At 51.0% G+C, this 27957-nt stretch overlaps 13 protein-coding genes across 13 annotated transcripts; 6 read left to right on the forward strand and 7 right to left on the reverse strand.

Annotated features, from left to right (window-relative positions):
• Positions 1 to 503: 503 nt before the first annotated feature.
• On the reverse strand, positions 504 to 856 carry INS49_009054 (uncharacterized protein; the record flags this gene model as incomplete). The annotated part of the gene is made up of 2 exons (XM_043169791.1): positions 504 to 581; positions 662 to 856. 2 exons carry the CDS (start codon positions 854 to 856, stop codon positions 504 to 506), a joined length of 273 nt encoding a protein of 90 aa, XP_043027471.1.
• Positions 857 to 2679: 1823 nt separating this feature from the next.
• Positions 2680 to 4251, forward strand: INS49_009055 (uncharacterized protein; the record flags this gene model as incomplete). The annotated part of the gene is made up of 3 exons (XM_043169792.1): positions 2680 to 2780; positions 2829 to 2881; positions 2972 to 4251. 3 exons carry the CDS (start codon positions 2680 to 2682, stop codon positions 4249 to 4251), a joined length of 1434 nt encoding a protein of 477 aa, XP_043027472.1.
• A 251-nt stretch (positions 4252 to 4502) lies between these two features.
• On the forward strand, positions 4503 to 4897 carry INS49_009056 (uncharacterized protein; the record flags this gene model as incomplete). Its single annotated transcript, XM_043169793.1, has 2 exons — positions 4503 to 4599; positions 4686 to 4897. The coding sequence occupies 2 exons, from the start codon at positions 4503 to 4505 to the stop codon at positions 4895 to 4897; spliced, it is 309 nt and encodes a 102-aa protein (XP_043027473.1).
• A 457-nt stretch (positions 4898 to 5354) lies between these two features.
• On the forward strand, positions 5355 to 5805 carry INS49_009057 (uncharacterized protein; the record flags this gene model as incomplete). Its single annotated transcript, XM_043169794.1, has 2 exons — positions 5355 to 5501; positions 5554 to 5805. 2 exons carry the CDS (start codon positions 5355 to 5357, stop codon positions 5803 to 5805), a joined length of 399 nt encoding a protein of 132 aa, XP_043027474.1.
• Positions 5806 to 6486: 681 nt separating this feature from the next.
• On the reverse strand, positions 6487 to 7137 carry INS49_009058 (uncharacterized protein; the record flags this gene model as incomplete). The annotated part of the gene is made up of 2 exons (XM_043169795.1): positions 6487 to 6953; positions 7017 to 7137. 2 exons carry the CDS (start codon positions 7135 to 7137, stop codon positions 6487 to 6489), a joined length of 588 nt encoding a protein of 195 aa, XP_043027475.1.
• A 920-nt stretch (positions 7138 to 8057) lies between these two features.
• Positions 8058 to 9782, reverse strand: INS49_009059 (uncharacterized protein; the record flags this gene model as incomplete). The annotated part of the gene is made up of 4 exons (XM_043169796.1): positions 8058 to 8125; positions 8200 to 8614; positions 8921 to 9025; positions 9096 to 9782. The coding sequence occupies 4 exons, from the start codon at positions 9780 to 9782 to the stop codon at positions 8058 to 8060; spliced, it is 1275 nt and encodes a 424-aa protein (XP_043027476.1).
• A 418-nt stretch (positions 9783 to 10200) lies between these two features.
• Positions 10201 to 11224, reverse strand: INS49_009060 (uncharacterized protein; the record flags this gene model as incomplete). The annotated part of the gene is made up of 3 exons (XM_043169797.1): positions 10201 to 10615; positions 10724 to 10925; positions 10993 to 11224. 3 exons carry the CDS (start codon positions 11222 to 11224, stop codon positions 10201 to 10203), a joined length of 849 nt encoding a protein of 282 aa, XP_043027477.1.
• Positions 11225 to 11883: 659 nt separating this feature from the next.
• INS49_009061 (uncharacterized protein) lies at positions 11884 to 12772 on the reverse strand (the record flags this gene model as incomplete). The annotated part of the gene is made up of 2 exons (XM_043169798.1): positions 11884 to 12156; positions 12212 to 12772. The coding sequence occupies 2 exons, from the start codon at positions 12770 to 12772 to the stop codon at positions 11884 to 11886; spliced, it is 834 nt and encodes a 277-aa protein (XP_043027478.1).
• A 1505-nt stretch (positions 12773 to 14277) lies between these two features.
• On the reverse strand, positions 14278 to 17168 carry INS49_009062 (uncharacterized protein; the record flags this gene model as incomplete). Its single annotated transcript, XM_043169799.1, has 4 exons — positions 14278 to 14310; positions 15083 to 15645; positions 16220 to 16329; positions 16459 to 17168. 4 exons carry the CDS (start codon positions 17166 to 17168, stop codon positions 14278 to 14280), a joined length of 1416 nt encoding a protein of 471 aa, XP_043027479.1.
• Positions 17169 to 17922: 754 nt separating this feature from the next.
• On the reverse strand, positions 17923 to 19099 carry INS49_009063 (uncharacterized protein; the record flags this gene model as incomplete). The annotated part of the gene is made up of 2 exons (XM_043169800.1): positions 17923 to 18748; positions 19026 to 19099. 2 exons carry the CDS (start codon positions 19097 to 19099, stop codon positions 17923 to 17925), a joined length of 900 nt encoding a protein of 299 aa, XP_043027480.1.
• A 779-nt stretch (positions 19100 to 19878) lies between these two features.
• On the forward strand, positions 19879 to 20684 carry INS49_009064 (uncharacterized protein; the record flags this gene model as incomplete). Its single annotated transcript, XM_043169801.1, has 2 exons — positions 19879 to 20224; positions 20314 to 20684. The coding sequence occupies 2 exons, from the start codon at positions 19879 to 19881 to the stop codon at positions 20682 to 20684; spliced, it is 717 nt and encodes a 238-aa protein (XP_043027481.1).
• Positions 20685 to 21568: 884 nt separating this feature from the next.
• Positions 21569 to 22896, forward strand: INS49_009065 (uncharacterized protein; the record flags this gene model as incomplete). Its single annotated transcript, XM_043169802.1, has 2 exons — positions 21569 to 21806; positions 21911 to 22896. 2 exons carry the CDS (start codon positions 21569 to 21571, stop codon positions 22894 to 22896), a joined length of 1224 nt encoding a protein of 407 aa, XP_043027482.1.
• Positions 22897 to 25046: 2150 nt separating this feature from the next.
• On the forward strand, positions 25047 to 27641 carry INS49_009066 (uncharacterized protein; the record flags this gene model as incomplete). The annotated part of the gene is made up of 1 exon (XM_043169803.1): positions 25047 to 27641. The coding sequence occupies one exon, from the start codon at positions 25047 to 25049 to the stop codon at positions 27639 to 27641; it is 2595 nt and encodes an 864-aa protein (XP_043027483.1).
• Between the last annotated feature and the right edge of the window lie 316 nt (positions 27642 to 27957).

The raw sequence follows: 27957 nt of genomic DNA on the forward strand, positions 1-27957 counted from the left end.
TATATCCTCAACCGGCAGATTCTTATATGATCACCCGCCGCCAGAAGCGGTTCTTGCTAGCCTCGTCTGTGCGGCTGTCACAAGGCTATCATTGTTTTCTTAGCCAGAAGCTGTAATTGTGTTCGAAACCTACTGTTATCCACATTGTATTTTTTTTTTAACGCTGGGTGATTAAGCGTTTATCACTGTATGAAGGGACTGGATGCATATTGCTTAAGAAACATATGTATACAGATTAAAAACGAGACCACTTCTCTGCTGCAACAAGCATGGGTGCGTGGAGAGGCACAATGTATTTGAAATCAAATATATTCTGCATCTGAAGCGTGCCAAAAAGTAATTGAAGAATCGATGTGACGATTCCGGCTTTCCAGATCAGGACTGCTCTTCCCGGGAACCCGTGATGTCGGTCCAAGCCAATCACGGCCTTGTCGGGGCCGGACGACAGCTAGGCCTCTACATGAGTCGGAGTCAGGTACTCCACATGAGGCTGCCTCCTGGAGTCATGGCGGAGGTTGACGACGGAGGTCGGATTGTGCTTGAACGCGGTGATCTCGCTGGCGATCCACGGGCGCCGCATACTGTTCAATAGGTCGCAATTCGGTTTGTCTTAAGCAGTAATGACAGGAATGGTTCGATATAAATCCGTGAAGAGGCGGACCTGTTCCAGCAGGGCATCACCCTTGAGGGTTTGGTCGATGGAGATGACATCGACGAATAAGTGACGCAGCTTCGCCTTCTTTGCGTAAAGGATGGTGCTGTAAAGGTTCCGTGATGGGTGATCCACTGCGTCAATGTCCCATCGCCAGGATACCACGGCCACCTTTGCAAAGTCGTCAACTGGAAATGCCACCATCTCGACTGGCAGGACTCCTCCATGTGGTGTACCCCGAATTGGCCACTTCTTCCAGATGGCTCAGCTCAACCTGGTTAGCTGCTAGACCCAGCCAATTTGAAGGGCCGGCCTGAGAATACACCATCTCTGAAGCCATACGGCATTGATTTACTAATAGGAAACTGGCTCGTTCACAATTTCTCGTGACGGTGGATGTGATGGGCCTTTGAAGGGTTGATGTACATAAGAGCAGATGTGATCATATGCAGGCCGCTGAAATACCAAAAAAGACCAAAGCCTCACGCAAAACGGATAATAACAAAATTCAAAGAATGTAGAGGAGTTCGTCGGGTACACCTCTACTTCAAATAATCATGTTCTCGCTGTGGATGTCTACGTCACAGAGTGTGGAGCGGGATTCACTGCCTCGCTGCCCCAGCGTCTGACCCAACCGCGCTATGTGTAATAAATGCGGGGTCACAATTCAGACCGTAAGGAAGATTCTGAGGTATTATAAGTGCTTCAATTTTGTACCTTTTAGGATCCTTCTTCAGGTACATTTGACTTTAACCTTCAGGTACAACGAACGGGACTCTTGGTAAAAGCTTGTCACTAGCACATCAACGTTCGAGTGATGGGACAATTGAATCTGTACGGATGTAAAGTCCCAGATGGAGGTGCCTCTGGGACAGACGAAGATTGGACCACGTTGTGCCATCGCAACGTTATTGATTCGCTAGGGTTTCTCTGGGGTGGTCTGGGATTGGGCCCCTGACTTGCACGTAGGCACGCGCTTATGCACGTCACACAGGGTTGTCTGCCAGCCTTCGAATCCTCTGACTTCGTGCGGCGGCATGTGCCTGCCCAGCTCCGGCAGATCTTGCAGTGAGCGAATGCACAGGTTTCAGACACGTCTAGTCAACGACTTTCGAATCATTCTTTGACAAATAGTCCGGTATGCTTCTGTTTTCTCTGCATCGGTGCCGGCATCGACAAATGCTCGTCCTTGATCCCAAGACGTCAGAGAGGCAAGGGGAGAATGGTGGCAGACTGCCAGGGCCTCAGTCCAATCGCTGCCTCCCGAGGCCCCCTCAGAGGCGAGAAGGGCGCGAACGAATTCTAAACTACAGAGGTGTTCGAAAAAGGCTGCCTTACACATCGGCCGATTTTGCCGACGTTAAACCCGATTTCCAACACCGTGGCAGCGATCTTGACCCGGAAAGCTGTAGGGCGTGGTCATGGGAAAAGGCAAATATAGTTTTAAAAAATACGAGAGGATTCATTTACAGGGCTGCCTTCACCCCAGTTTCTGCCTTGACATTCGCGGGCTGTGAGGATATTTTGAAGCGTATTATTTGTTGCATGCTGGCGGCTGGGCCTCCTGACTGCGGCTAATCCGTCAGCATGCGACCCAACCTTCGTCGCCTTGCCTGCCGCAATCTTGGCTGCGTGCTGCTGCCTGCTTATATAGTCAGAGTGAGAACGACTGCTTGGCCATGCATGGCATCAGTTTGTCCCAGTCTTCCGCTGCTATCTCGATTCCTTGCTTCACTGGCCTCAACATGTCGAAATCCTACAAGTCCGTAGCTACAACTACAACTGACCATCCTCCGCTTCGTTCTCAACCACGCACCATAACATGGGTGGCCCAAGGTAGCCCCCATCTTGATTGTGGTGCCAGCAGCTCTCAACATTGCTCTGCTCCACATCAACAAACGTACATACTCTGGGCAGCTCCTCACCTGGTCCATAAATAATCGGGGCGCAGTTCAGGTTGTTATACAAGTAATATCATCAATCTTATCTTTTTTGTGGCTATATTCGATTCGGACAGTCATTTCGCAATGGACAAGGTATCGCCTGTCAGGGGTCCCGGTCAAGCTCAGCACGCTCAGATTGTGGTCAGCCATATCCTTGGCTACAACAAATTGGGATCTTCCGTGGAGTAAGGCGCTTGCCGCTCTGGGATTCTTTACTTTTACACTCCTTCCAGCGACGCTGTGGGCTGGTGCATTGACCCCTTGGTTAACGGAACGGTTGCAAAACGTTCGCATTTTGAGTAAGTATTAAATCCGATAAATCTCTAACCAACAACTCAGATGAATGAGAACAACAGTGATTGCTAACAAGTAGCAGTCCCTGGTGCAGGATACAATGCCTCTCTCACAAGAGACTGTGTTACACAACAACAAACTAATGGAACCTTTACCAACTGTCCCCTGTTTACCAACAACGCCGACTTACTCAGTACTATCGCAAGCGCAACCTCAACCTCCGAAGCCCAGAGACACCACTCGAAATGGGATTACTCGAGATATTCCTACATTGGCCGTTCCTTTGGAGTCGGAGGCGGAGTGGGCCTCACCGACCAAGACATTATTGCCATGAGAACTCCCACTTGGTACAACTACACCGAGAAAGGCTTCATTACACGAACTAAGTGCATTTACAACGAATCTGCGGCGTACAGTATCGAGACAAAGTCACCATCTACCGGGGGGAACGGATATCCAGATATGTTTATGGCCAAAGGCCTCCTTCCGAACTCGAACTGGACGGCGCCGCTCCAATACATGTACTACGCCCAGATTGCATGGGAAAACAAAGAGAAAGTAGTCGGCCTTTTCAACGGAGGGCCACGAAAGCCTGAGAACGACAATGGGTATTATTTCGGCATCGCCGCAGGCACGTACTATCATCAGTTGAACAACATCCAGTGTGAACTCGACTTCGAACCGAAACACTTCACCGTTCACGTCTCCATGCAAAACAACACCATCAATGTAACATCACGCCCTGAGCCCGTGACCGGGCTTCTGGATCCGGATCATTACCTCCGCTCGCAGGCAATCGGCAGCATAGGCCTAAGCTTCATCGTCACCTCCCTATATACTAACACCGTCGGTGACGCCTTCATGCGGAACGTCCGGAATATGCACACGCGCAAATCACCGCTCGCACCCGTTGACAGTTTCTCAAACGAGACTATCCTGGAAGCAGTGGAGGACTCAGTCTCCGCCATGATGGATGACGCCCTTGTCGCTTTGAATTCTTATTTGTTGACGAGCCTAAACACAACACAGCCAGTAGAATCACTGGTGGCGATGCCGGCCGTTCGTATTGGGACACGCAAGTTTATCATAGCTGGGATGGTCGTCAATGTGGCCGGATTAGGTTTCGTAATTGTGGCTTGTTTCTATCTGGCGAGGTTAGAGGTTCCGGTCTTTGATTATAACGACATAGGCTGCATCGCTTTGAGCGCCACGAGGGATGCAACGGGCGACGAAGCTGCGGATGCTTGGGATGGAGACCCAAAGAATCAGATTCTGGAATCCTTGTTGGCAAAGCTGGAGGTCGATTCCATAGGGAGGCCTGTTATGATGCTGCACGACAAAGGTGGTGTGGCAGAAAGGTGATTTCATAACCCCAAATATACCTGTTGGTTCAAAGTCGTATTTAAATCCCTACTGTTGCCATCGTTGAACACCAATGATGAACACTGCACTAGAACGAATCCAGATCGCATTCTGGCCGTTGGAAGTTGGCTAAGTCAGATCCTTTGCTTGGCGTACCAGGCTTACTACAGCCAAAACCTTACGTCCCTTTAAAAGTTGAAGACGCCCAGCAGTTTTCGATCTTCACACTTCTTCGACACATCCCTCACGCCATGACGAGCAGCATTCTCGAAAAGCAGATCGGGTTGCGCCAGCTTACCAGCGACACCTTCGCTGCCGGCTGGCACCCGGATTGGGGGATCGGACCGAGTGAGTCGTTTATTACGTGATGCTGTGTGGTTCGCGTGATATTATGGTTTCGCGTTTGGCTGACAAGTCTTTATTTCTGATCCCAGCTTTACTGGGTGGTTGTGTCGCCGCCATCATTCAACTTACTGCGCAGACGTATCTGAGAACTGATCCAGTACTGGTCAAAGTGAACCAACCAGACGTACTCAATCTACATCTTGAGTTTCTCCGTACATCCACCCACGACTATAGCATCATCAAGGTCATTCCGTTGAAGATCGGTGGTACCGTGACCACGTTACAACTACAGCTGCTGTGAGAGTTCCCGTATTGACCCTTCCATCTCCTCCCCGTCATGAGCTCTTTGCGTGCTAAGGGCATGGGAGGATTTTCCTATCAAATTCTTTCTCCACGTCATGGCCAACCTTTCACATTTCACATTACGCATTCGCACCACTAAGCCATGCAGTTGCACAGTCAGCACGACAAAGTCAAAGTCATCGGTCTTGTAACCTCAACAAACTTCGACAAGTCTCTTGGGCCGACCGTGTCTGCATCTGAGTCCTGGACATTCTGCCCAAATCAGACTTCGAAGCGGTACCTGATCACAGGCCCGATATTCACTGGGTCCCAGGAGTTACGATGGAGAAACCCTGCCAATGACCGGCCGGCTCCTCGTCCTGGACCCACGCGGCGGATTTCCAGACAATGGTGTCTGCGATGCCTGGAACGGCTTCATGAGAGACTAGCGCATCGATTCCACTTATCTAGCAGAGATGGCTCAAATTATGCCTTCGATGTCGGACACTCTCCTGCGAAACGGTGGCCCGTACGATGCCCGTGTGTTCCAGGGAAAGGCAGAGGAGAGGGCTAAGAAAAACCCCGGCGTGCCTCTAGTCAGGAATAACAACAGCGTCGCCGAGGTAAGCTTCCTTGGTAGATAGCGTCAGCATCTCGTGAACTAACAGTCTTCAGGTGATGAAAGTAGCTACTACCGATATCACAGTTAGTATGGACATCGAGTACAAACGCCGACTGCCGATGGAGGGACTGCGCTTCACCTTCACCCGGGCCACAGCTAAGACACTGCTTGATGGGAGGATGGATGTTGATCTTACGATTTGCAATGAGGATGTGGAAGTGGTTTGTCTCGCGCGACAGCTCGTACTTGCTCTTGGAGTGCACAGAAAGTACGGCGAGGCGAAACGACCTGAATCCAAGCTTTGAGATTCAGAAAACGTCGCGGCATTCGGACATGGCTTCCTCGTGATGGTGTAATGTATTAGGAAACTTAGAATATACGATACATTACAAAAGATTGTCAAGATGCCATCTTTACACTTCTATGCTTCTTCTCGCGCCAACGCTGCTGGGTTTGACTATCTAAACTGTAGAGGCCCCATATGGTCTTCCAATTCGGACTCTATGCCTGCTATCTCATAAACCTGGAAAAACCGGCCTAGGTGTAGTGTCGACATGAAGTGCCTTCTCTGGGCGAATCAGTCCTGTCGTGTCGTGGTATTGGCTTTTATATTGTACAGCTTTGCGGCCAGTAGTCCTCGTAGACGAGCGACGTCTATGAGACTTGCTGAATCGTGGAAGTTCGTAGATGTGGTTTGACGATCGGTCCCTATTTCCGTCGTGTGACTGGATGATATCCCGAAGACCAGATTCACGGTAGAACCAACGGATAAGAGGCCGTGTGCCTGGCAAACATGAATACACAAAGCAAGCGCACGCTTCCATCGTAGTATAAATCATGGTCCAGACACCCCGATACGGTAATTGAGAAGAAAAGTCTATCGTGAAGAACTCGATGAAGCGGATAAGGGCTCCGACGATGCCTCTGGACGTAAACTTTTCAGTCAAATTCTGGGCTTACTTAATGTCAAACCAGGGCGACACAACTTACAAGCATCCGGCCATGAAGGTGATGAATAAACCAATTTTCCGAGGCCAGCTGATTTGTAGTCGATACAAGCTCGAGATCGGCAAGACGATAAGAGCCACGTCAATAATCAGATTAGGAACACTGACGAATTTATACCCGGCGAGCAGGTCACCGCACCAACCACCCTTGATTGATGAGTCCCATCTGTAGGCATACGGGTGGCAGATCAGAAATTCGGACAGAATTCCAGCGCCGAACCAGTAAAGGATGCAGATTGTGAGCGTGATCCACGTGAGTATCCGCACAATTCTTTGCGTAAATACTCGAAGATAAAGTATACAAATGGCGATCTTGGGTAGTGTGACCGCAGTCATGTATATGATCTCATCTCCAGTCTGGATTTTCATCCAATTCACGATTACGTCGGGATTGTTCTCTGCCAAATACACCATGTGGTGCCCGCCACCTGCGATCTTCACCATTACTGGAATGAACTGGGGCTCAGTCAAGGTAAGTTGAGCGGGTTGAGGGACAATCCAAGACTGACCAATATCACTAATGCAGAGCGCCATAGAGGCAAGATATGCCACTGGGTAAATAGTCCAAACTTCCCAATAGTTCTTTTCGGCGACGTAAAATCGAGAAATGTTGAAGAGGATATACACCATGGTGATGATAACCAGCATTGAGATACCAGCACCCATTAGCTTGCAGCCGATGTATTCATTAAGACTTTCCTGCGAAAGGGATGGGTCGGCCATCGCACGACAGTGGCTTATGACGTAAACTTCGAGTTCGGGCTTCTAGTAGTTAAATTGAAAAGTGAATAGAGTTTGATGATGTTTCAACTCCTTGGATCAGAACTGTGTGGGTTGTAATTAAAGATTCTGCAGTGAATGACACAATTAAGGGACAGAAGTCGGAAGCGGCTTGTGAAGCGGCTTGAATCTCACGATTTCAGCCCAAGGCATTAAGACACTACGGGATTGTTATGACATAAATAGGCCTCGGTACTGTCTTAACTGAAGTGGTGCGTAGTGGCGTTCTAGAATGCCAATCGGGATCCTCCGTGAGAAACACGCCACACGTGCAGTGGAAAGCTAGCCTTTTTGAGGTACTTGTGATAATATCTGGCCAGCCATCGTCGGCCTCCCCAGCTTCTTGCTTCCATCTACCCAGTTCGTTCTGGCGGCCCGCCGAGTACATCTATTTCTTAGGAATTCACTAGGAGAAATACTTCTCAGGGCCTATATGCTTTGACTTTATTCCTTGCAACCGACAAACTGAGTAAAATCTTTTAATCGATCATAAGCTCGTAAGATTTTCAAGAGGTCACACCCAGCTCATCCGCCGGCCCCCTTCGCCCCCAACGTTAATAAAATTCAATGTGGGTATTCTAAAAAAAGACGGGGGGAAAAAAAAGGAAGCAGCGTCAACAGCTGCAGGAAGACTTTTCCTATTCAGTTCAGTCCGCCCGCACCGGTCCTTCAAACAAGCCACACCGGTGTCCACATTCGTCAAGGTTGGATGCTCACATGCCATGAATGACGTCCAGCGTGTTTGGTGGTCGGAGGTATCCTACGAGGTTCTACGAGGCGTAGACGATGACCTCCACCACCTTTCCAATGCGCGCAAGATTAATCTCGGCCACCACACCTTGTACACGTGGGTGGGTTTTCCGACAAATCAATGATACACAGAAATCCAAAGCCGTATTTCAGCCAGCTCACCCCACACAAAGAGCCAGGCAAACACGAACCAGACCGATGGCGCCATGATAAGGCACAGGTACAGCACGACGCGGAAGAAGGACCTGCACTCCCGCGCCACGAGGCCGTAGCACACCTCGACCTTGTCCGACCGAGTTGTGGCCGCGGCCGGCCTGTCCCTCTTCGGGACGAATCCCAGCAGCTCCGCGGCTGGGTTGCGGATCCGACATGTGGGCGCCAGGGGCATCCAGGCGTGAAGGCGATGCCTCAGAGTGCCGCTGTCGTAACAGCCGTAGAAGTAGTGTCTGAACATGTGTTTGGTGATCGGAGCCGCGTGTGTGGGCCTTGGTCGGCAGTGATACTCATCGTCGTGATCAGCGGGAAGCTCGAATTTCAGCTCGCCGGGCATGAATGTCTCGGGCTCTGGCTTGATGATCTATGTATGGTGGACCTTTTGTGAGACACAAGTTACCAGAGCCTTCTGAAGAGGACCTTGATCTTACCTTTATAAAGTCACAGTGATTGTACACGAACACGGAAAAGGCCCGGCGCCAGAGACCTCTGTGCTTCATTTATGCTGCCCTCAGTGCCTGAAAGAAATCCCGAGCCTTCATAGAGTTCACATCAATTGTATCGAGCGTGTAATCAGAGGCTTTCATCAAAAGGAAAACGTAGATGTATCGACGTGTGCCCTGGCTCCTTGAGAGCTAGCGTTGCTGAGAGAACTTGAAGGTCGACCTACATGCCCACTACTACCACCAGGAGACAGGGGAAAATTGTCGAAAATGCGCTTCAGCTCATTCGCATAATATGGCAGGGTTGATTCGCGCCTTTTGGTGCCACATGACTAGACACAGACTCAGCCACAAATTCTTCCAAGGGGGATTCAAGACTCTTAATGGCAAGGAAGAACATACACATTTCCACGACAATTCGTCTCTGGCGGCGTCTCCGGGATGTCTCGGAGGCTGCAACAGCCACCAGTCCCACTCAGAAGCAGTACTGGCCTCGATTGCTAATTTCGCGCTGTTCAGCGCTGTAATTCGAGTTTCACATGAATTCATGGAGAAAGAGATCAGATTGTTGCGTTGTGGGAGGCATGATTGTATCTCCGACAGGATAGCTAGCTCGTGTTGGCCCTCCGACGCTAGCAGCCTGTCTTCACTCTTCTCGGCTGATAGAACGGTCGCCTTGACGAATCTCGTGGCCTCGGAGAAGGAAGTTGGATATACGAGACCACGTAGAGCATCGATGAAGGAGGCGAACGCTGAAGTTGAGGCCAGGAATGTCCGATGGGGCAGCAAGTCGACGTAAAGAACTGATGGTAGCGCGTCGGCCACAACCTTTTCCAACACGTCTTTGTGCGGAATGGCTGCTGAAGGGTCATGTTTCATAGTGCCCTTGGTCTTCAAATTCGGGACCCTCTCAGTTGACCTTCTCTCATGATTCGGCGAAAAGCCGTGTGCATTTCGAATAGGTGCTGTAGACGTATCCTTGACGTGATCGATGGCTACCACCGAGATGTACTGCCAGTAGGTTTCGAGGAAAAAGGCCGCATCCAACTGCGGCATATCCGTACACTCTCTTTCGAGATCTGCAGCCATGAGACGAATCTGGATACTCAAATCTGATGTAATGTCTCGTTCATTAGCGATTGCGGGAAGTATTCCACGAGTGAAAGAATTTATACGCCTGCCCGTGAAAACCAGGCTGAGGAACTCCCGGGTTGATTCGTAAATGCAACGAAGAAATTCCTCCGGAATGGCGAGAGGGCACAGATTGCGCTTCAGGAGTCGAAAAGGCTCTCCGGAGAGGAGGAATTCCTCCAGATCCCCTATCGTGAAATCAAGCTCATTTTCATTGCTTTCATCGTCGCTGGGTGGATCATGATCCTCCTCTGACACTGGTTGTTTTTGATGACGGGGAACGAGGTCGGCTTCTCTGTTCTTCAAATCCAGTTCGAGACCTCATACCTCGCATTCCGGACAAATTTGGCCGCCCTGAAATATTTCTCACGGACGTCTATGCTGCTTCCTTCAGCTGCCTGTTGTAAATGCTGGGATTAGCTTTTGAGTATTCTGCTAAAGTCATTCCGAGTTCAGATGTGGCAATAGCGAGTAAGCTGTCCATGGTTGGGTCGCAAACAAGAATTTCCACAAATGAGGCTACCATTGCGTGGCTGTTGCTGTGATGTGAAGGTGCCGAGGACGCGGATGGGGCGGGTTCAGAATCAGTAGTCTGAGTCCCACGATCCATAACATGAGAAGCCAGTGAACTCGCGGTCGATATCAAAGTGAGATCGACCTCAGACTCTGCTTCGTCAGTTCTCTGCTCCGCCTCCTTTGCCTTATTTGGCTTGGTCTCCATGGTTGATTTTCCTGCCGTCGTCTCGAAGCTTCCCAGTCCCGCGGTGTCGAGACTGTCATTCGTGACCTTCCTAGCGTACCGTTTAGAGCTCTCCTGATCGGCAGCAGAAGCGGTGAGATCGACTCTTTGGTATTGTCCGGGCTTCACAGTAGTTCGTCTCTTCTGTTCACCTTGTCACTCTGTAAGCCTGTCTTGGTAAACCAATGTCCATTTCTTGTCTGAGGGATATGCGAGCATCTGGCGCTGGGCCTGTTCCGGCAGCTTATGCCAGCCACGTTTCTCCGTCAACTGGAGCAACATCTCGTCGATCAGACGGTCTTCGGGCTTAAAAACGTCGGAATGTCCCTCGAAGCCCACCCGGCTTTCTTTGAGCTTTTCGCCTGTACGTTGAATGATGTTAGTGCCCAAGACATCCTGGGATGTTGTTACCAACAAGGGGGAGCGCACGGTAGTTGCGCTGAGCGACCCTGTTCTGTATTCGGCGGCGCTCAGCCAGATCGGACACCTTGGTCCAGTCATCATCGGGATGCGCTGAGCTGCTGAATGCAATGCTGGTGTTTGGTTCCTGTTGCACTGAGGCATTTTCAGGATTTTTTGTTGGCCTGCCTGAGGGCTGGTTGACGGAGAGAGGATGGCCGGGCGGCATCACCGGTGCTGTGTGGTAAGCTTCTGTGGACATTGTAGAGAGTAGGCGTTCCAGTGGAAGATGCTTATGTGAAGACCAGATTTTGCAATGCGTTGCAAATACCCATTGGACTCTCGAATGTTGTGACCACGAAATCCACCGCGTTAAGCGGGGCGATCCACACGGGAAACGTGGTTGCCTACACAGATGCAGGCTGAGGTGCCCAACGTGTCACAGCTGACTGCATTTGCCACCCAGAGCCTGATTTCCAGTCGCCGAATGGCGCACGCTTCCACGGGATCTATTATGGTACACTTGTGTCACCACCGAGTGCACTCAGACCGAGAATATTTGTGATATGAACCATTTTCTCAAAAAGGAAAAAAGACCTAGAAATGCATTGTGGCAAGACCGGGGAAACCATGGAAAAATAAAAAAAATTAAACGATCCGCAATATTTACAGCCAGGGCCTCTTAACGACTTCAAATAACTTCCGACAAGACCTGATCAGGAATCAACTTTACCAGACACAAGGTTATTTCACAATTGATATTCATATGTCCGCAGACAAGTATTATGATTGTATTTGCTCTCCTGTCCACCCGAAATATTGATCAGGAAACTCCTCATGAATCTAATCCCACTCTGCCCCAAGGCACGAATATATCAGAACCTACACTCAGCGACGTTTCTGGTCTTCTACTGAGAATTCTTAAGCAGGCACATTGTAAAGGATCTCTCCGTTAGGTATCACGATGAAGTTATCCTCCTCACTTGCCCACTGTGTCCAGGTTGCGCTGATTCTCTCAAGATCTTGCTGTGAGCCAAGGCCATGTCTCAGAAACTCCTTTGCAAAATCCGACTTCAAGGCCCGGTCCGTCCAGTTCCCGCCAAACGCCTTTGCTGCCTCTCCTGTGTAGTACCAAGAGCTGAACCCGTTCTGCAGATGCGCCTCATCTGTTTTGTATCCAGCCTGCTTGGCCCACTGCCACCGAACTCAGTCAGCATTTGCGTTCTAGGCGGTCCAAGGGTTCTCTTACATGTCGGACGTGACGCCCAGCGTCAGGCTCTCCACCACAAAGCCTAGCCGTTTTCCGATACGCATCCAGCCACTCGTCCAGCCCCTTGGGCTCCGGGAACCACGCAAAGCTCTTGTAGTCGGCCTCACGGGCCGCGACGATACCACCCGGCTTAGCCACCCGCTTCATCTCCCCGAGGATGCCCACGGGGTCCTGGACATGCTGCAGGACCTGGTGGCAGAACACGACGTCGAAGGAGGCGTCCGCGTAGGGCAGAGCGTTGGCGTCTGCGACCTCAAAGGTGCAGTTCGTGATGCCACTGCGTCCTGCGACGTGGGCTCGCGCGCGCTCCAAGACCGCCTCGACGGCATCGACGCCCGTGACTTTCCCCTCTGGCACGAGCTCGGCAAGGTCGGCGGTGATTGTGCCCGGGCCGCAGCCGATGTCCAGGATGGTGTGGTGAGGCTTGAGGTGGGGCAGGAGGAAGGCGGCGCTATCTTGTGCGGTCCGCCTAGCGTGGCTGTTTACTACGCTGGAGTGGTGACCGTGAGTGTAAGTCGCCTTTTCTTGAGCGGCCGCCATCTTGACTCGGGTATTCTTTGGCGGGGACGGCGGGGTAACGGCAGGGCGAGCTGTGAATTCCGGGGATTGACAATTCTGGGTTGATGCTTCGCGAATTCAATGATCGGATTAGCGAGCGTTGAGAGAATTATTGCTAGAAGGTGGAAACTAAGCGTTGGGGCTCAAGATGCAGTCTAACTTGACTTGACGGTTGGCGTGCCATGGATACAGGCGCCGGTATCGGGGCTGCTGGTGGATAATAGCTGTAAGTCAAGCATGGATTGCAATGAGTCGTCACACTAGTTGAATTAGCAATTAAATAAATGCACCCAACGTATCCTGATGATGCTTGAAGAATTGGCTTCCATTAGAAGACTGTGAGTGTTTCATTTTTCATTGTGGATGGACATATGATACCTAGCTAAGCAGCCTCGCCCTATAATGAAACATCTCATAAATACAGTATAGCTCCAGTACACATGAGCTTACAAACAGGGCTTAACTCAGTTAACCCCTAAGGCTCTCATGCTGATCTCGTTCCAATTGCAGTCATGTATCCTATCTGGTTGAATCTGTCTGGAGCACTGAGAAATTTGCAAAATGCAGTACTTTTATTGAGTCATGTCAACGGCGAAAGTCAATGTCAAGCCGCCCACGATGATGAGTATTGTCCGTTCGACGGAGCCTTGTCATCGGATGACAGCTGACCAAACGCAATGTGGTACAGCAATGTGGCAATTCCACCAATCGTCAGAGATTCCGTCTACAAATGGAGACATTTCGAGATGAGGTGGCAGACCAGCATTAACGGATTCGTGACGCGTATGGAGGGCGCTGGGTGACTGTTTTGAACCAGGCTCGACAAATTCCGGATTGCAGCGCCAAGCTCTTCGCCTGTAAGAGTGTTGACCGTCTCTGAGAACCATGGCTTGAGGTCCAGGAAAGGAATTAAAGGGCCTGGGTCGCTTCCATGTATGGCGCTCCCATGAGTAACTTTTGCTGCTTGATGTCTCGCCAGGCACTCACCGTAACCGGCGTCACTTCCACATTGAGTTCTTTACCTCGGCTAACAAGCTTCAGACAGCGATACTACGACACTGGCATGCTCCAGTGTTGTTATGGGCAAACAGAAAATGAGCGACAACACCCGGCACGTCTGTATTCACCATGGCAAAACTTGTGCGGTGGTCCAGATGTAGTCGTGGATCAAACACAGAAAAGAACCCATGAAGAAGGAAATAAATAAATGCAGGTCCAAGTCTGGGCTGACTTGAACGTTGCAAATCGAGTTGGAATCGGAACAGCAATCTCTGCCTCCGGTCCTTCCACCGCATGAATGTCTTGGAGTCGGGTGTAGCTTGTGCATAACCACCACCACCACCGGGGTCGGGTAAAATCAGCTACTACAGCAGCATAGATAAGCACAGGCAACGCAGGAAGAATCGCAGAAGCGCAACAGTATAAAAGGACCAAAGTGCTCTCTGTAACGGCATCATCGGCTGGGCAAGCAAACGCTGACTGATAGATCAGGAGGTCATGGGCTCAGAGGGAGGCGCAGCCTTGTGAAACTGTTAGCAAGGACAGATGCATGTGCTTATTGATGGGGGGGGGGGGGGGGGGCTGAAGGGGTGTGTATAGGCCCAACCGCCCCAGCCTTGCAGTCACTAGCCTTAACTCTTAGCAAAGAGGTCACTTTTCAGGGGTGTGTCACCACACTGGGTTACTCAGCTGACCACGCCCTCAGCGTGGTTTTGTCACCATGGAATGCAAACCAGTGCAGCTGACCTAGTTCCAACGTACTTCTACTCTCTTCAAGGCTCCCGACCGGTTCTCAATCTCTCGCCTACCTCTTGGACCCTTCACTTTTACTGTGGTGGCAGCTTTCGCCACGATCTCTCCAGTGCCCGTTTTCCTCAACGCTTTCACTTAATCCGCTGTCATTACTCCCAGGTGAAGAAATCTCCAGAGAAACCATTCACACGATGCCTCGAAGCTTGACCGACTTGGCGCTTCTCACAACTCCAGCCCACGAGATCCAGGGGCTCCTGACCAGTGGGGAGACAACGAGCGAGATCATTGCTTCGTTCTGATCCCAACCCCAGTCGAGTTAAAAAGTGAACCTTATCTCCGTTCGATACATTGTTCGAGGGGGACACAGGGGAGTGAACCAGCTCAGCATCACAAACGAGCTAGACCTCCAATATTCCTGTCTGCTCGCTCAACTTCAACCACCCCACCCGTCTGTAATGCCCCCCTCACAGCCTCCGCAACCCTTACAGCAGCCAACCCATCCTCTCCACTACACACCGGCTTCTCAATTCCCCTAATCACCCGGACAAAGTGCGCGACCTGCAACTCAAACGGCGCCTTGGCCCACTCCTCCTCGCTCAGCCAGCCTTGCAGGGTCTCCGTGACCTCGCTGAGCTCGTTGTTCCAGGACTTCTCCACGCCACTGTCCGAGTTATAAAAGCTCCGCCTCAGGTCAGGCACGCTCAACGTGCCATCCGTGCCGAAAACCCGGTAGACGTCCCTCCCAGTCCTGGGAATGACCGGGTTCTCCCCAGTGCCCATCTCGAACGCATGCGGGCTCACAATAGTATCGCTGAGTAGGAAGGTCCCGACCACCCCGTTTTCAAAGCGCAGCAGTATCGCCCCTCCCTCCTCAGCATCGTGGCCGCGGCGCTTGGGCGTCTCAAAGGCAGCGACGCGGATGATGCGGCTGTCTAGGAGGTAGTGTAAGATATCGATCTCATGGATCAGGTTGATCCACACTGGGCCACCGCTTTCGCCGCTGCGGCGCCATTCTGTCGGAGGGTCGTAGTAGGATGGCGGTTTGTATAGAGCCCATAGGCCGGAGATTGCTGTGATTTGGCCAAGCGAATGCGTCTCGGATCCTAGAATGCGTTTCGTTGCCAGTACGTGTGGGTTGAAACGTCTGTGATGTCCGGCAAGTAGATGGAGGCTGGGGTGTGCCCTGGCGTAAGCCACGAGAGATTCGCCGGAAGGTATATCGACGGATATAGGCTTCTCGCATAGGACGTGGATACCTGCTGAGAGGAGCTCGCTCGAGAGGGCGACGTGTGTTTTGTTTGGCGTGCAAACTATGGCTGCATCAGGCTTGCCGGACGAGGATGCGAGCATTTGGGAAATGGAGGGATAGTAGCTTGTTCCCAGCTCGCCTGCAACTGACGCCGCTGCTGGACTCGGATCAACGATGCAGTGAAGCGATGCACTTGGGTCCTGTATCACCGCTCTTGCGTGTCTCGGGCCTATTAAGCCCGAGCCGATGATGGCTATGCTGACGATTTGTTGTGATGATGCGGCCATGGTGGAATATTCCTTTCAGGTCGTCCAGAAAAGTTGAAATCAGAAAAACAAGAGCAGCCAGCCACACTGAAGTACTTAAAGTAATACACCACGACAACTCTCCGACTTGCGTTGTCGGGATTTGCTCCGGCATGGCTGTACCGGCTAAGTCCTCTTCCGCCCGGTTCGGGGTCGACGATCCCGCCGAGTTCGGGGCATGAGGCCGCTCCGCATTCCTCCGCACCGACGACACTCGGACTTCGAATGGCCAGCTTGGCGGTCGGCATCGCGCATGTGCAGTCATCGGGCGAGCGGTCGCTTTCTCTCCAATAACGGGGGCCCGTCTTGACTTTGCCGAGACACAAGTCGAGCCTCATAGATCCTTCCATTTCCACACGCACCACTCGTGAAGCTTTTCGTCGTCCCAGTCCTTGAGGTCGATTTCTGCCCGGCCCTCTTGCACGGCAACCAGGCCTCCCTCCTCCATCAGCTCCCAGAATTCCCTGATGTGGTCGATATATGCAATCCTCATTGCATACATGACCACCGCACGGGCATCTTTGGTCCTCCGTAGACACTTCAGAATTGTCTGGCTCACCAGACGAGGGTGGTCCTCCGTGTACATGGTATCCGCTGTGATAATGACGGGAAATGCAGTCTCGTCGTTGACCTCGATTGTCGGCGACTCATCCTTGTCAGACGGCGTATGTATATATATCCTATCCGGGCTGTTCCAGTCAAGCGTTCCACATGCGACTCTGCCGCCGTTGGCCGTTACAGCGTCCTTGTTGAGGTCAGCGTTCACTTGCACGCCCGGGACGATGGTGGGCAAGTCTGTCAGCAGGGCACTACCACCCCAGACTGCCGCGGCGGCGACACCAGTAAGTCCAGTGCCTGCACCAAGCTCAAGGATTGAGTATCCGGTGACGGGATCTTTGAGTTGTGTCCGGTCGATCTGCAGCTTATGCAGCTCCTTGGAGAGGAGGAATGCCGAGCTCCATGTCACGAGGTGAAGGCCTTCAGCTTCGCAGCTCGCTTCCGAGATAAAAAGGGAAACGTCCTCCTCTTCACTCGTAGGCACAGTATATGTAGACGGTCTGGGGCGCTCCATGGTTCGTTTATCTGGCGTTGTTCTGGGGGTGAGTTCTGTGGAAATTCCTGTGCCAGTGAAAATTTATTCAAGGGAGAGAAAATTGGTGGTTTTGCCATCTGGTGGTCCGTGCCCACATCCACACTAACACGGCTCCCGGCTGCTCACACAGAAACACTTCACCTTAGAGCCTATTTTTGTGCCACTAAGGCCACCTAGTATTAATACTCATTGTGTAATTTTTTTTCCTTCGTCTCGACGCCGTCCCAATAGTTTTTTGCAAGGAAGAACTCAATGTTGTGCTCATTCTGGCGGTCCGATCCAATATCCCCCAATTAAATTGCACACCGAGGGGAAAACTTTCCATTAGCCTCCCAATCACCATGAGTCGAGATCCTAACTAGCTCTACTCTTCCCGCCGAATTCGTGCATTCTGTAATTCTTGTCAAGCCACATTTGAGATCTCCTTCAGTCTGTGACCAGAGGCGATGACATGGCTCTTCATAAGATGCTCTTCAACTTGTTTGCTGCACGCAGTGAGTTTGCCAAGCCCTCCTTCATGCGCTGACTTGAGCTTGAGGGCGGTACAAGGCTTGTCATGGGCCAACCCAGCTCCAAAAACCTGATGCGACTCTTCACATGTTCCTCATCACCGGTCAGCAGCCATTTTCTTTCGCAAACGCCAGCTGAAAGCAGATGCCTAACGAAAGTGATGGACAAGAGGTCAGCGACATACAGTATCACGACACGGAGGGCATATACGGAGAGGAAAGACTTACTCCCGCAACACATTGTAGTTGTCTCCCAGCGTCTCAGCGATCTGAGCTCGCTGAGTCGACCGGCTAAGCACCTCATCGAGGTCCTTGAGGGACATTACATTTGCCCTGGCACTCGCGGACATTTTGAGATACGAGTCTTGTTTCAGTTGAAGGTATTCGGCCAGCCTCTGTTCATGCACAACAGTGTCCACTGTGGGATCGGCCGTGTCGCAAGCGGGACAGTTGCACGAAAATCCCCAGAGGAGCCTTGTACAAGCTTGTCGTTGGTCGCGGGGGTCGTAGATGTTCAGGTAGGAAATAGTAATCTCCTCGTCCGGCTGGATATCGCGACTAGAGCAGACTGTGATCGTAGTCAAGCTGCCCTCCAGCGTGTGATCGGAGTCGCAGTTGGGGAGGCAGGAGTGGTTGAAACGACTAGCCCCGAGGTATAGTGAGCTGGTCAATGGAGTGGTTTTCTCGAACGCATTGGTGGCAAAACTCGAATGCAGACGAAGGATGAAGTCGACTTGTGGTCCCGTGAGGTTGAAGTCACTATCGCCGGCAATGAGAAAGCTGCGTATGGTCCTGTCCTGTACTGGACGGGTGTGTGCATATAGGCCTAGAATTTGCTGGCGCATTGCAGGAGGTAGGTTGGTGTATTTCTCCACAAGGTTTGTGATGATGTCTGGTGTTATGGCTTTGTCTGGGAAATCTGGCACGGTCAAAATGGCTTCCTCCTTAAGAATGATGCTACCGGCGGGGATGAGACGCGTCGCAATGACACCAATTCCTCGTCCAGGCTCGCTGTCCAAGGCGATGGGAGGAATTTGGGCGTCTTGCGAGCTATTGTATCCTCCGGTAGACTCAGAGTTAAGATGCAGCTATTGCGAAGCTTGCTCCATACTGTCACCTAGATTGAGGCCCTCATGCTGAAGGTCGCCTTCTTGCAGTGTAAGAAGAAGCTGCTTGAGCTTCCTTAGGTATGAATCGGGCGCCGCCATAATGCTTAAGATGTTGCAACAGCTTAACAAGTCTCGTTGACCGTTTCTTGCGGTAACTTCTGGGAGTGTCGTTTGTACAGGTGGTATGGGATGTAAACATGATGCTGAGTGGAGCTCACCAAAAGCTGGAGGGAAGATAAGTGCCTGCAAGTCCTGCTGCAGTGAATGTCTTTAGAACCAGGCTAAGTGCCATTTCATCTTGCGTTAGACGGGTGCCTCCCAAAAGTGTGGCAATCACAAACCCATCTTCTTTAACAACAAGCAATAAAGTGGGCTGACATTTACAAGCACTGAAGTAGCTGGACAAAAAAGATTCAAAGTAGAAATTTTTTACGGTCGCAAATACCCTTTTGCCATACGAACTTGGTGTTTCAAATGCGGATGCTGCGTGCTAAAATACTTCATCACTGGCACGGCCCCAAGTGGGCAACATTCCCAAGTCCTTCTCCTAGCCCAGATGAGCCTATTCAACCTGGAACTCATACATTAAAGCTCAGTCCGGCATTTACACCCTCATCCAACCTGCCTCCTCCGAATGTTGGCAGCAGAGAGGGGGGGGGGGGGGTTTAACATCACTAGATGACCATGATGGAGAAGTAAATGTCACATGTGTCAAATAAAATGAACATTATGAACAAAATAAATTGCATCTGAGTGAATTATGTTCATCCTTGTGAAGTGCAAATTTGCTGCTAGAGTTGACGGTAACAAGTAGCATTAACTTGCAATTTCACCCCCTGACCGTCCATTGAAGCCCTAACGAAGCGCTACTCAAAATTGAATGGAATTGAAAGTGAAATGAAGCTCCATACAGACCGTGATAGATTTTCAACCTTTTCCCATTTATATCAGAAATAGACATCTCCAACACACCTTGGAAATTGTCAAGTCAGAAATATCAACTCCCTTACCTCACCGTACCTCTAACCCTCCATCTTCAGACTGAACATTCGCACGTACAAACTCATGATCATGGACTCAGAGACTGCCAAGCAGTCCTTCCGCCTCCTAGAGCTTCCCCCGGAGATCCGAGATATGGTCTATGTGCACGTACTCTTTGCGTCCGCACACACCACCGATATCTCCCAGCGCAAAGCGAGTCTCGATATCGATGTCGGCACTCCAATCCATACCAACATCCTTCTCACCAGTCGCCACGTATTCCAGGAAGCACGGAACGTCATCATTGGGGCACAGCTGGTCCAAGTTATCACATGTGGTGGTAAACACCAAGACCTTCGCACAGGAGCCGCCATGGAAGACCGGATTCCAACGTTCCACACAAGATATAGGCATTTCTGTCTTTTGAAGCACATCAGTAAGTTTCTCTCTCCATATAGCCTTACTATCTCATCGTTCGGGTTCAAGTGTAAAAACGCAAACAAGGAGGACTGACTGCTTTCGCAGTGGACGAAAATTATCTGTCAGAATCATGGCAGGGCCATGACGACATCAGCTACATCATACGAAAGGATGATCTCAGTCGGTTCTGTCGTGGGCTTTTCGTATTGGATCCAGTCCGCTGCGATACACCAACCCTGGACCCCAATATCAGTCACTGCTTGGTTATGGTGGATCCCGAGGCCAGGCTGCGGGCTGGCCCAGCGCATGTATCCATGACCGTTCCCAGCCACAAGTACTTGTTCCAAATATACCAGAAGGTGCTTCGCGGCTGTGAGGATTTTTGGATTTCCGCGCATTCATCCGTGGAGCCCGATCGTGATTTCATGAACGACATGGCCGAGAAAATCAGGTCCGGCAACATCTTGAGGTCCTAGTCACCAGGTACATGTGCGGATATCCATTTGCATCAAAGAAACGCTCAACTGTTCTATGGACTACTTCTATGCAGACAGTGCTTCGGATAATACTATCGAAAGATGCCTGTCTTGGAGAATCTTCGTCGTGACTGGAACAAAGCTTGCCTACAAGTTTATCACACTCAATAGTCCTCTGTCCAGCAATGACGTCCATTTTGCAGTCAAACGGGTCCAAGTAGTTCCAAATCCTCGCTTCTCGCATTCTCATGTAAGCTAAAACGGGTTTTGTGGTGTGTATTGCCTTTCTAATGCTGAGGTACTATATGGAAGCTAGTACCCAGAGTTTTTAACCCTGAGACTATAATCATTTTGCTTATGTATGCTACCTTCTAGGTCAATTACGCAAGTGCAAATTCCATAGTATGCAGTTAGCGTCCACTAAACTTTGAAGCCAGGCAATTAGTCACTGCATGTAATATGTGTGTGATTGCGTAGGTAGTGACGGCCCCATAACTGCCGCTCAGAAGCCCCTCAACTAAATATACTAAGCTCGAGCTATGGTTGTTGCTGTTCTGTAGTCTTTTTAGCTTGGCCTGCGCACATGGCTTATATTCATTGCAATTGATCTGTATCACCCTCAAATCAACTACTTTTCCACACCACGACCTTCCTGTCCTCCCAACCACAGCTAGTCAGTTATGGCGACACAACTTCCAGGCGACGGCCAGCTATGCCGTCTACTAGAATGCCCTCGGGAGATACGCGATCAAATTTACGCCGATGTCCTGCTCGATTTACCGAATCCAAGCCTCGAATGCCTTTGGGATCGCGCGGTGCATGAAGTCGACTCGATTGAGCGGGACTTGGATGAGGAAGACGATGAGGCAGCGCAAGAAGGCCATATGGCCCCTCCTTTCCACCAATACGCTATGTCATTCCTCCATAAAACGCAAAAGATCGACACAAACATTCTCCTGGCAAATCGCCAGACTTTCGCTGAAGCCAAAGAAATCATCCTTCGTCGTGCTCGCCTTGTGAAGGTCACCACCACCAACATCGATCTTTCTCGGCGGCTATGTGCCAGCCAGCTGAGCTTGCTCGATCCTAAGTACAGCAACCTCTGTATCATGACTCACAACTGTAAGTAATTCTGGTCAACAATGCTCTCATCATGACTTTCCCGGGCCATGATTTAGTTTCATAGACCTCTGAATTGGGTGAACATTCCACTAATTGATACTCAGTGTATCATCACTACAGAGGCAACTCGAACTGTCCTCCCAAATCGGAGTTTGTCCTCTACGGAAGGGACGTTGAAACCTTCTGTCGTGCGATCATGGGAGACACTGCCCTCTCCCTCCGCCCCCAGGTGTGTGCGGCGACTCGTCACACGCTGGCATTCACGACAAACTTCCACCATGAGAACGTCGCGCCCGAATACCTATCCAGAGAGAAGATCCATGAGCAGGTCCTTCAACCTTACCGAAAACGTCTCCACGGTTTTTTCAGCGTCTCACTGCAGGGTTCCTGCGTTGGCCTGGGCGAAGCACTCGCCGCCACCGCCGTCAAGGACATGAAATCTAAATTCATCCCGGACCCTGACGAGCTTCTCAACGACATAGAAGACTTGCTCTTGCTAAGCCAAAAAGGTATTGGTGGGTATTGGCACAGTATCATTCCCATTTACAAGGCTCTAGACATGTGCAAGGGAATAGTGAGAGACCCAGATGTGTGGGCTGGCGTCAAGAACAAAGCCAGCGATCGCACGGCTTTCGTCAACGACATTCTGGGCAAGACTTATCGGTCGCTCCTGGAACAATTGGTAATCTGGAGTAAATTCTCCCCCCTGGTGCGTTCCGATGTTCCTTACACAGCCTATCTCATGCAGATGTACGAGATGTCTCTTGCTGCTGCGAGGTGGTTCGGCGCCCCTGGTTGGAGCCCTCCCACTCGTCTGGAGATGGACATGCACCACTGTGTTGCTCGAGAGATTTTCGTGCACAACGGTACACGCTTCACGGTTCGGCCCCTGGGTGTTGGGTATAAGGCGGCCCAACGGGCTCTCGAACTCGCACCTGGCAGGGAGAATTTCAAGCCATTGGTGGAATTGTATGAGAATTGCAAGGAAAGGTTTGTGCAGCTAGGATACTTCATTGACATTGATGACGATGTTCTGATAGAGAATGGTATTGCATGGTGGTCAGGCTCTCAACCATGGTCATACACGTAGCTCTCGGTCTCAGAGTAGCATGGCCGACCGTGAGAAGAAAGAGAAGGAGAGATGTGGGATAGTAGTGCAATGGAAACGGACAGGAGTTTTCTGTTCAAGTTTAACCCATCAGAATACTCATTCTGTGTTCTAATTCCAATGACTCATTTCTAGTGATCGTGTTCTCGACCTGAACAGAGCGACGGGGTCCTACAACTCCGAGTGTGTGCGTTGGCTTTTCACTTGTGAACCAAGCTTGGTATTAAGCCACAAATGATGGTTAATCAGTCTGGCCACAGAAAATGGCAACAGGTTCTGGCACAGATTTCGGGCACCGATTTTGGTCGCGGGGTTTGGCCGGCAAAGAATTCCGGCTCATGCAAAGGTTTCGACCAGTGATCTCTTTGTGTTACCCAAGAGTGACTCGGGTTGTTCTGCGGGAGACCAAAGAAGTGTAGGTGCGTCGAAGAGGGTGGGCCGGTGAGAGCATGAGCGGGCCAATCTTTTGAGAGCTTGCTTGACGACTCGAGCATTCAGCTGTAAGCATGCATTCCACAGCCACTGCTCAATCTTTGGTGTGGACGAGCAACCAAATGTGCCCGACAATTGAAAATGCACATTCGGGTCTCGGCTCTTCTTGAATGTATTGTTATCAGAGGCAGGGACTCCGTCCTCAGCTCCCCATGTATAAAGCTGACACTCTAGCATCCTTCCTCCTCATGGGCCCGCAATTGATGCATGCGAATAAGTGTCCGCTCCCAACCAGTTGTCCTAAAGCTTTCTGAATATATCGTGACAGCGAGCGCAAACCATGAAAATGGCCACTCTTCAGTCAGTACCTGAACACGAATGGGAACGGCATAAAGTTATCCTTAAGGATATGTACTGCGTCGAAAAGCTCCCTCTACAGAGCAGGAAAGGCAAGGAAAACGACCCAAATGTCATCAAGTTGATGAAAGAAAGACATGGGTTCTTCGCCAGGTAACCTCTCAAGCCCCACATCCTTTGAATGCAGTGTGGAATAGAATGTCATCATTGAAGCTTGCTATCAGTCCCTCCCAATATGAGTTGCAGTTCAAGAAATGGGGATTTGCCAAGAACCTCAAAAGCAGCGAATGGGCTGCTCTCATTTCACAGTATGACATCCTTTGCCAGACCAAGAGTGATGTGCGGATCACCATGTCTGGTTCGGTTCTCAGCAAGAACAAGATTGACAGAGCTCGGCGGCGCTATCGGCCACGATACAACAGGTCACGGGGCACCTTGTGTGGAGGTGAGTGCATACTAGTAGCTCTATGTGTCATAGGAATTGCAGTCGGGCTGACTCCAATTCAGATTGCACTTTGCCGGCTTCTCGCCAAGCTCAAGTCGAATTTCTTGATGAATCCGGAGAATGGCGCAGACACTCCAGCATCCAAGCCAAGGAGTCGAAAGCCCTGATCTTGCAAAAGTCCAGCCACGCTCCCGGGTCCACTTCTCCGATCAACAACCACTCTGAGATCCAAGATCGTCTCAAAGTCCATGAAAGAGACCCAAATCTAGCTGTGGCACATGATCAGGGAATCAATGGCCTTGTACCATCGCCCCATGACTGCAACCCACTCTATCGTCCGTTCAGCCCACCTTTCAACTTCGATGAATTCTTGACCGTTCCAATGCCTTATTTTGGATCTCCCAGCCTAGCCCAAAGTCCAATCCTTGGTGTCGACGATGCTTCTCTCTTGGGCCTGCCATTGGGCTCTAGTATCCTCAATGCGCCATTCGACTTTCCACAATTCCTCCTCGAGACTTCTGTTGGCTCGTCTAGTCAGGAGAATACCGCCCCTGGGAAGAGTCACCAAGAACCAGTCCTCGGAGGAGCTGTATCTGTTACAGGAGCACACAGCCACTTAGAAGACGCGAGAAACCTCATTGAGTCTCTAGTCCAGCATGGAAAAATGACACAATTGCACCAAACAGGCACTTCCACGAAAATGGAGATGCCTGATGTTGAAGATGTGATGGAGAGTTTGGAATCCTTGCTGCCGGAGACTGAAACAACACCATGCGAACTTTCTGGCATGACGCTAAGCGTTGAAACCGTTTCCTCGTCTTCAAGTCTTTTCAAGACTTTGGTTTATTCATTCACAAACAACTTCGCTGGCCTCCGCGACGTTCCCCGGAAGTCCCTGATGCAGCTCCTCAGGCACCAACATGACATACGCACCCCACTGTTTGAACTCATCAAAAGTGGCCGGCCCGGTGTCGCAAAACCGCTGGCAGACAACCTTTTTCGAGCTGCTGTCGAAGGCTGCGATGCCAACGCCGTCGCGACAATCATTCATCACACCAAGTCCAATCCCAGGATCGCTATCGACCCAAATGAGATCGTGTGCGATTTTGAAGGCAGAGACTATACGCCAATCGAGCTGGCTGCCAAGCTCCGAGATACAGAGCTTGTTCGGACGCTTGTAGCTTCCCGCGCAGATCCCAACAAGACATATCGACAGGAACAGAAGAGGTACTGGGAGAAAGGTGCACTCGCACTTGCCCTGGGTCATTGGGTGAACGGCAGTGAACATCCCTACCGACCCTCACCGGCGGGCGAGCCAGAACCGGTGGATATTGACCTATTGAGGTTGCTTCTCGATTGTGGTGCAGAAGTCCGCATGGACTTGGCCGAGAATGCGATGCGCCCAGGCCCCGGCCACACGGCGATTGCTGAAGAGCTGGTCTCCCGAATTCCAGCAAGGGACCACCAGGCCTGCTTTGAAAGCCAATGGCTTCTCATCAGCATGATCCATTACCTGGAAAACGGAGCGGCAGATAGGTTCGTACGGCGCATATTTGCCGACTGTTTCGAGTCAACGAACTGCGGCAAATGCATATCGGAGAATCCTAGACTGGTCGAAAAAATGCTTTGCCATGCCGCACGACGGTCAAACTTCAAGCTTAGCGAGTTCCTTGTCCAGTATACCGGACAACTACAGTCAGCCTTGGCGGCAGCTGTTAGAGGTGCTAGTGGCCAGCTGGTTCAGTTTCTCCTGGATAGGGGCGCACACGTGGATGACCAGGTGGAGTCATTGGACGACATTAAATACTCCAGGGATCGGTGGGGGCATGTGTACAATGGCATGTATGACGAGAATGGATACGATCGCCCAATGAGTTCGGGTGCCCCTTTCGAATACGTGGTCACCCCGATCAGGACTCCTCTTGCGGAAGCCATCCGAGCCAGAAACGACCACCTAATCCGAACGTTCGAGAGGCTTGGAGGGCTTACCCGCCTTGCCGATGAACATCATTTTCAAGCTGCCATTTTTGCCGCAGCTGAAGTCGGCAACACCTCATATTTAAAGAAGATACTTGAGCACGGGTGTAGATCTTACGAAGGCGCGACTTTGACTCTAGCATTAGCGGTCGCCATCCGAAACGACGAAACTGATGCGGCGCTCATTCTCTTAGACGCTGGAGCCAGTCCACTCAGTTGCCGACGGAGGTACGGAAATCCGTTTGTCAATGCTCTGGAGCGACGCAACAAGCGAGCCGTGGATTCCATGCTAGAGTCCGATGTCTACTATCGCGGACTTTACATGATTAACGATGAGAAATTTGCCCTCGAGGTTGCGGGATCATGGTGTGGGGTTGAAGTAATCAAAGACTTGATACGTCTGGGCGCCCATATCGACGATGGGGTGGAGATGACGGCGCTGGGAGCAGCCGTCAGATCTCGGAACAGGACTCTCGTTCACCAGCTCCTAGATTTAGGAGCCAACCCTAAAGGGCATGCCGTCGGTCCAGGTGCAGTAACTCCTCTTAGGGCAGCGTTGGAGATTGGTGATCATGACATGGCCCGCTTTCTGGTGTCCAAGGGCGCGGACCCGGCAGACCTCTCTGCATTCACCTACGCAATGGGCCATGACCCAGCCGGATACAAGGTCTTGCTGTCCGAGTTCAAGTCACATCATCCCCACGGTCTGCCAAATTTTGGTGGTTCCCTTCTTGCCAAGGCGATCGAGCTAGACGACCTTTTCCTAGTCGATTCTTTGCTAGGGGTCGGAGCAGACGTGAACGGCTGGTGCAAAAGACGCGCACTCCTGCCGATCGACGATGACGGGCCCATGAACAACCAGAGGGTATTGGGTTTCGCAATCAACCATCACAAAGGCCGGTGTAATGAGCTGGTGCGAAAGTTGCTGAATGGAGGCGCCAAACCAGATTACATCGTCAGTGAACGCGAGATGTCTAGCGAAAATGGTGTAATTTCCGTCCTGGAAACACCATTGGTTCTTGCCATCAAAATGAGGAATGCAACGATGATGAGCCTCCTTCTTGAACACGGGGCGGATATTAACATGCCAGCGCGGCGTGGCGTCAAACGCACACCTTTACAAGCGGCGTGCGAGACAGGCAGTTACAAGATGGTGGAGTTTCTCCTCCAGAGAGGAGCAAACGTCAACAGCGCAGCGGCCGAAAGAGACGGCGGAACAGCTTTGCAAATGGCAGCCAAGACCGGGAGCCTGAAGATCGTCAGGTTGCTGCTTGACAACTATGCTGATCCACACATGGCAAAATCTAAAGTAGGAGGTCGAACAGCATTCGAGGCGGCGGCCGAAAGTGGGTGCATCGATATCCTTTGTTTACTCTGGAACGCGGTGCTGCCTTTTGGCTTCAGCGAGAAGGAGTGTCAAAGTGCGAAGGACTTTGCCAAGCAGAAAGGACACAGGGGTTGTGTTGACTTCATAGATTTCTTGAGCGGTGGATCTTCTCGATCTCTCTTGGATTAGTGATATAGGCGTTTTGAATTAAACCTCGTGGAGCTCACAAGGTCTTCGAGCAAGCCAAGTCAGAGCATGTGGCAAATCAAGTAAACTCCACTCTCTTGTATACAAGTACAAGTGCAGTGTATTATGCGTAGGCCCGACTCGCATAAAATCGAAGCCAAGCCCGATACAATGCTTCAGCGAGTGACACTTGCAAATTTTCCAAAACCCAGGTGTATGTTCCGCCGCAAAGCTCCAAGTTAAATATATTCTCACCCGAGTTCCCCAATAGGCTTTTGCAACTGTGTCTCATTGGCCAACCTTGTTGCTTTGGGGTTCC

Source organism: Diaporthe citri (assembly GCF_014595645.1).
Source record: "Diaporthe citri strain NFHF-8-4 chromosome Unknown scaffold_3, whole genome shotgun sequence".
NCBI lineage: Eukaryota > Fungi > Ascomycota > Sordariomycetes > Diaporthales > Diaporthaceae > Diaporthe > Diaporthe citri.